General features: G+C 44.4%; 1 protein-coding gene across 1 annotated transcript in view; it reads left to right on the top strand.

Moving 5' to 3' along the window:
• Positions 1 to 203: 203 nt before the first annotated feature.
• ADAMTS19 (ADAM metallopeptidase with thrombospondin type 1 motif 19) overlaps positions 204 to 7,549 on the top strand; it is a 222,990-nt gene continuing 215,644 nt past the window's right edge. The window contains exons 1-2 of the mRNA XM_040622512.1: positions 204 to 285; positions 919 to 1,568. Of these exons, the coding sequence (XP_040478446.1) occupies positions 213 to 285; positions 919 to 1,568 (723 nt within the window). The 5' untranslated portion in view covers positions 204 to 212. The remainder of the gene's footprint in view (positions 286 to 918; positions 1,569 to 7,549) is intronic.

Raw genomic sequence — 7,549 nt, 5'->3', positions numbered from 1 at the left:
CCCACCCCACCCCCGCCCGGGCTTGGGCAGCCTCTCGGAGTCACACAGCACCCCCCCTCCCACCCCCGGCAGACAAAGGGCCTGGGCAAACTCGCCGCCCGGCCTCCTTGCGCTCCGGGGAGGCGGCGGCGCCCGCGGTGGATCGCTCAAGGAGGCGCGCGCGGGGCAGGGAGCCGCGGCCGCGGGAGCGCGGTCCCGGGAAGAGCCGCGAGATGCGCCTTACTCACATCTGCTGCTGCTGCCTCCTTTACCAGCTGGGGGTCTTATCGAATGGGATCGTTTCAGGTAAGTTCTGCGGAGACTTTCGGCTGGCTTTCCAACTTTCCCAGCGGAAACCGAGAACGCACGGGTAGGCAGTGCTGGTGCAGCCGGTGCGCGGTGAGCAGGACTCAGTGGGTAGCAATAAAAGGGAGCGTGTGGCTGCAGATCAGGGGGTCATGCTCGGGAGCGAAATGCACTTCTCTCGACCTCATTTTAAGCATCGTGGAATGATTAGCTTTCCTCTAATGAGAGCAGTAATATTTGCAAAGGTACGTTTACAGCACCTGGAGGAAAATGGGGGAAGTGCAGCAATTGATGGCGATGCTTTGCTTTGACATATACTTAAGAAAATAATTTATCTGTGTTGGAGTCTTTGCACCGGTTTTCCTTCACCAACTAAGTGCTCTCGCCAAACTTTGCTGCCCCACTCCTTCACCCCTCCCCCCATATAATCGTACTTTTATTTTGAAAATGCTGGGGTCTGTAATCTGATCGCAAGGCTTCAGGGGTTGCAAGAGTTTCAGGGGCTAGACGGGTGGTCTCCAACACATTAACACGAGAGCCTTGTGTCTGAACAGAGTGTGAGCCGGGGAATGCTTGGGCTACTGGAACCGCGGCACTTTAAGCCCCGCACTTCTCTGTCTGCCCCGCCCGCAGGGCTGCAGTTCGCCCCCGACCGCGAGGAGTGGGAAGTCGTGTTTCCTGCACTCTGGCGCCGGGAGCCAGTGGACGCGGCCGGCGGCAGCGGGGGCAGCGCGGACCCAGGCTGGGTGCGCGGCGGAGGCGCCCGGGCGCAGGCGGCCGGCAGCTCACGCGAGGTGCGCTCCGTCGCCCCGGCGCCGCCGGTGGAGCCGGCGGAGGGCCAGTCCGAGCCCCGGCCCCAGCCTCGGTCGTCGTCGCCGCCGGCGGCGGCTGAGGAGGACGAGGAGTTGGAATCGCAGGAACTGCCGCGGGGATCCAGCGGGGCTGCCGCCCTGTCCCCGGGCGCCCCGGCCTCGTGGCAGCCGCCGCCCCCACAGCCACCCCCGTCTCCTCCCCCGGCTCAGGAAGCTGAGCCGGACGGCGACGAGGTACTGCTGCGGATCCCGGCCTTCTCCCGGGACCTGTACCTGCTGCTCCGGAGAGATGGCCGCTTCCTGGCGCCGCGCTTCGCGGTGGAACAGCGGCCCAGTCCCGGCCCCGGCCCCACGCGGGCAGCAGCCGCCCCGAGCCCTCCCGCGCCACCCGACGCCTCCTGCTTCTACACCGGGGCGGTGCTGCGACACCCTGGCTCGCTGGCCTCTTTCAGCACCTGTGGAGGTGGCCTGGTAAGCGCCCTTCCTTCCCCTGCTCTCCACTTTTCCCGCCACTCTTCCTTCTCCCCACATACACCAGGCTGGTTTGCATGCACCTTATCCCCTTCCAAAGGGGTCGCCCTGAACTTCACCCTAGTCTCCACTATGCAGGAGTCTATCCGGTTTACCTCGATTGAAATCTCCAGGGCAGTGAGTGTATCTGAAGGCTAACTGGATGGATGAACAGCCTTCTTCTATATAGTTATACGTTTCTTTTGATTACTGTATCAAACTGTCTCCTGGTAACTCTTCCCACTGGTTTTACTTCTTTCTGTTTTCCAAAATAAGCCCAGCACGTGGTGTCTTTTAGGAGTTTGGAAGACAACCAATCTGCTCCCTGCAGAATCTCCTCGGGGTCTGCCCCCATCCCCAGTTCTGCATTTATTATCTCATTTTTTTTTCATGTCCTACTTCAAAGTTGTCAGTTCTCTAGGGAATTACATTCTGACAGCTGTCTAGAATTTAAACACATGCACAACCACACTGGACACCTGTTCAGTGTTCTGGGAGGGACTGGAGTGGAGAAAGAGTCACGGAAAGACTGGGAGCTGTGGACTGATGAATGACCTTAGAACCCAGTCAGTATGCAGAGGGTCATGGTTCTGTGGTTTAACTTTTTCTTTTCTGAGGTTTACATTTTACCTGGTGGTAGTTGGCTCTTCTCCTCTCCGCTCCGTGGTAGAAAGTAGTAGGGGTGGGAGCCTTGCTGAGAGGCCTGTTAGAACAGGAAAGTAAAAACCATTTGCTCTATCTGAACAATGGAGATCATCATTGGATTTTCTCTCCTCAGCCCTGACCCAGGTTTGGGGATAACTGTTACCTCCTGTAAGTTGGCTTTTACTTTGTGGTAAAGTATACATAACATAAAATTTACCCTTTTAAGCATTTTTAGATGTACAGTTCAGAGGCATTAAGTATCCTCACGTTGTTATGACACTGTCCTCATTGTGGCCTTTATTACTGGTTTAAGGCACAACCCACAAGATATTGAAAATGCTCATGTGATTTGTGGCTTCATTTTGCTGTTTCTAATGAGCCATTGATGAAATCCACAAGGACTTGTCTGCTCATTTCTACAAAAATCCAATAGTAATGGAGAGTAGAAAATATCCACACAATCAAAGCCACCCAAAGCCATGAAATGGAAAAAGATGGTCAAAATCCAGACAAAATGAAACTGGAAATTTTTACCTATGCCCTCCTAAGGTCTCATAGTCCAATGATGTAAATTGCTGGACAGGGCTATATTTTACCAGATGCTCTTAATGATGAATATTCAAATATGGACATTTTTAGCCATGAGTGAAAAAAGTTGGCGTGGAAAAAATACACGAAAAGCTTTTAAAAATGTTTTTTGTGGAACTGATGTTTGAACACTTCACTGGGGGAAACATTTTGTGGGGATTTCATTGTCTACTAGTTTTTGGCCAGGGATTAAATAATTACATATAGAAAGTTCCTGGTGTTGTAGAAGCAATAGGGGATAAAGCATTTCACTGTGTTGAAATGTGGGCTTTTGGTCACATTTTCCAAATGAGCTATGCCTTCTCTCCATACTTAAGGGAGCAAAGTTAGAATTATGAGTAGGTTTTTCATAGACTGAATAGGAGTTTGACATACCTCCCTGTTTATCATGTTGGACTTTTACTCACTTTTCGTATTAGCCACATATGTGTATGTTCTGAACTGGGAAGTCTTTGTTATTGAGGAAATCTGACGTTGCCAGCAATACAGTATAGCAGTCAGACTTTTGAGTAAAAAGTTAGGCAGATAGCCAAGAAGAGTGGGTTTGTTACTCCAGACTTTACCATGCCAGCCCTTTTTCCCTTATGAGGGTGGATTAGGAAAGAGAGCATAATTTGTTATCTGAGCTCCGATATTGGCTTGTACTCTGACAATTGACAAGTCCCTTACCTCTCTGGCTTCGGTTTTCAATACTTAAGTGAGAGGATCAGATGATTGAATTAAAAACTGGAGGATACAATTGAAATTCTATTAGATGTTAAATGTATCCTACGTCATGCATTAGAGACTTACAGATTGGGAGAAGGACATCATACACAAGTGGTTATGACCCAGGTATCTAGGGAACAGCGAGGTGCTGAATCAAATCCTGTGTCTGGGGTAAATCCAGCTTGGGAAGTTGGGGATGGCTGAGCAGAGTTTAACTGAAGCATGAGGAGGCTCTCCCCAGGCAGAACAAGGCTGAAGAGTGTGTTAGGTAGAGGGCTGATGATGAAGATACAAATGTGAAGACCTATCAAAGAAATGAAAATAAGACTCTCCTGTGGACTGGGCTAGAAGGTTCAATAAGGGGAAATGATCCTAATGTATCTGGTGAGATCAGACCTCAAAAGCCTTGCCTGCTGGACTATAGGCTTTTTCTTGTTATAGGATGTTTTCTTGTCCTGTATAGGCCCTAACTATATAGGGCCATATCTTGTTCTTCTGTATTTCCAGAATTCTGTGATCCTCTAATTCTAATGTGAGGAAGCATGATGACTTTCTGTGGGGGTGAATTATTTTTAAATGCAACTGCTTTTCGTTTGCAACAGTCTTTTTTTCTTCTTAGTAAGAGAAAACTTTCTGATGGTTAGTTGCCAGGAAAGAGTAGATAACTAAGTGTAGCTTCCCCTCCCCTCTCTCAGCAGCTACTTTTGCCTTCTGGTGCCTGAACTCCTCAACACCTTTTGGATTATTGCATGTTTGAAAAGACCCAAAAGTCTCTGTCAAAGGAAATAGATCATCAAGTACCCATTATTGCAAAGTGATAAACATTTATAAGATTGGCTAATTCATTCTCCAGATATCAGTCTGACTTGTGCTGTGAAAGGGAAAGTGCTAGAATAGATATTTTGGGTACATGGTCAGGTGCTGCCTCTTCAAAGTACTTAATCTTTCTGGATCTCATTTTTCCTATTTATAAAACACAAATTGTATTTATATATCTGGCAAGAGATGTATGAAGAGTTCTTGCTATTTCTGTTTCCCCTTCTTAGTCTCTAATATTGAACAGTAATCTCATTTGAGCCACGTATTAGATCCAGTAGGCACATAAATACCCTAATACTAAGCAATTGAACATGCATTGAGCAAGTCCTCTGAGCAAGGCATTTTACAGATACGGACAATACAAAAAGGAGATGAAAACGCCTTGATGTGTGCGTCAAGGAGCTTCTAGCCCGGCTTGCCAGTGACAAATGGAAACAGGGAAATACAGTAGCTTGAGATAGGTACATATGTAGGTATGCCCCAGACGCTTTGGATGACCAGCACTGGAAGCCACACGTGCATGCCTTGGCAAGACCAGAGAGGATAAAGGCAGAGCTTTCCCAGGCATGTTGGTGACACCAGAGGACAAAACGTCTCCCCTTTCAAAAGATGACCTATTGGCTCCCTGCACCCAGCAGAAGGGCCCATCTGTTTCACCAAATAACCCGATGAGTCACAACAGATAGGTGAGCAGGGAAACAAAAAAGATAGGAGCTGACACCCAAGAATATCACACTTTTAAGAAAATGAACCATATAAAGGAGAGTCATCAAACTCTGGCTAGTTAATATATGAAGCAACAAACTTAATAGAATAAATGGATACCTTAACAGAAGTATAAGAGTGGATATATATTCATGGAAAATATAAATTAAAAAAAATACAGCAACAGCCACTGTCCAGAAAAAAATGACTAGAGAAACAATGGATCTAAAAATAAGTGGTCATTAAGAATTAAAAACTCCATCAAAGAACTGGCTGGTTAATTTCTGACCTAGAAGATCAGGCCCAGAAATTCTCCCAGCACATACTATAAAGGACAAATGCGTCCACAGTATGAAAAAAAAGTTCTGAGCCCCGAATCCTCGATCTAGATGGTTCAAATTTATCTAATAGTGGTTAACTTTTCAAAATAAGTGGGAGGATAGAATTTTGTGTGTGTGAGTGTAGCGTAATTTATTTGACTAATGTCCTGTTGTCCCAATTTTTCACTTTTATAATTAACTCCATGATAAATCCCCTTGTACAGTAAACTTTGAGCACATATCTGATTATTTACCTCCACCCATTTATAAAGGATAGAATTTTAAAAATGCATGCAGTGTACCCTAAACATTTGAATCTAATTTAAATCACCAATATATATATTTATCAGCCAAGCTTTGGATGTGAGGGCAGATAACTGGTCATAGAGGCGAGCCTTACCCAGCAGGCATACAAACCAATTTCCAATACAGGTTTCTGTATTTGGAAGAAAAACTGAAGACAAACTCAACATAACTTATGTGTAGAATCCTGGACTTTCAAAAATTTCAACTCTTTTACAGTTGCTTCATCCCGAATAAAATCAGAGTAGTTTTCCTTTAACAACGTACCTTCTCAAGCTTTTCCAAAATTTTCAAGGAAAAAAAGACACTTTTGCACTTGTATTTTGTTGTTTAATATTTAGTCTGATTAAATTACATGATTGCAGAATTTTGTACTATGTGTATTCAATCAAGCAAAGCTGATTCTTAGTCAACATACAGGCTGATTGGTGGAAATAATTGCCAGTAGCAAGACGAGAGGAATCTATGAGCTGTGTGCACTCATGTTGTATGCCTCAGCGATCATATTTTCTAGATGGTGTGTAGAGTGTTATTTAATTCAGTGATTCGAGTGGATTTGGCTGATATAACTAATATTGGTTAGATAGAAGTTAACACAGCTTTTTTTTTTTTTTTTTTTTTGGTATCATAATCACATTTCCAGAGATTAAGGAAGACTAGTACCTTCAGATCGGAGGATGAATCACCAAGCTCACAGTGGTAAAAGTAGAGACCCATGCCTAGACACATTGTGGGAGAGTATTAGCAAATCAAAGAAAAAGAGAAAATTCTACAAGTTTATTAAGGGAATGATTATCTCTAATGGAATGAATGTCAGATAGATGCTAGAGGATCATGAGTTGATAGTTTTAGAGTTTTGAGGAAATGTGATTTTGAATCCTGGACTCAGCCCAAATATCATCCATTTTTTTTCAAGTTTTTATTTAAATTCCAGTTAGTTAACATACAGTGTAATATTAGTTTCCGGTGTAGAATTTAGTGATTCATCACTTACATACAATACCCAATGGTCATCACAAGTGCTCTACTTACTACCCATCACCTATTTAACTCGTTCCCCCACCCACCCCCTCTTCCAGTAACCCTCAGTTTGTTCTCTATAGTTAAGAGCCAAAATACCATGGAAGCCTAAAGGCAAAATAGTATCATTTTCAAAATTATAAGGACTCAAACTTTACCAAACAGAACCTCCAAAAAGGTATGCAATGAAAAGTCTTCCTCCAACCCCTTTTATCCAGTTATTGCTGTATTGCTTCCTAGATGTAGCTAGGGTTATTAGTTTCTAGTGTATCGTCTAGAAACAGTTGATGCATAAACAAATAAATATGTATATATAAATTTATAGATTTAAGCCTACATTATTTATACATACACACACACGTGCATGCACATGTGAGATTACCACATATGAGTGCACAGAGAGATTCCTCTTTCTTTTTTGGATAGTTCCCTTTTATCTGATTGCAAGTATGTTCCATGATCTACTTAATCAGTTCGGCGTTGATGTACATTTGATCAATTCTAGTATTTTCCTATTATGAACAGTGCTCAATAAATAGGACTCTGTAGATATGTGATTTTTGCCTATGTAATGTAAATCTTTGTCAAAGGGCATGTTGTATTGGTAATTTGGGGGGGATGGTGCCTGATTGTACCCCACAGAGGTGGTACCACTCTGTACTCTTCGGGCCGGCAGAGTATGAGAGTACGTCTTTCCTCTATGCTTTTACCAATATGGATGGTGGTAAAGACATCGGTGTTTGTGAAATCTAAGAGGCGAAAGAGACTATTACCTCACTGTAGTTTTAATTGACTTTTTTGGGGTATTTTTTTGTGAGGTTGAGCATCTTTTCA

This window comes from Ursus maritimus, unplaced genomic scaffold (genome assembly GCF_017311325.1).
Source record: "Ursus maritimus isolate PB19 unplaced genomic scaffold, ASM1731132v1 scaffold_5, whole genome shotgun sequence".
Taxonomy (NCBI): domain Eukaryota; kingdom Metazoa; phylum Chordata; class Mammalia; order Carnivora; family Ursidae; genus Ursus; species Ursus maritimus.
Note: the sequence above shows the minus strand (reverse complement) of the source record. Positions and strands in the feature narration are given on the sequence as shown.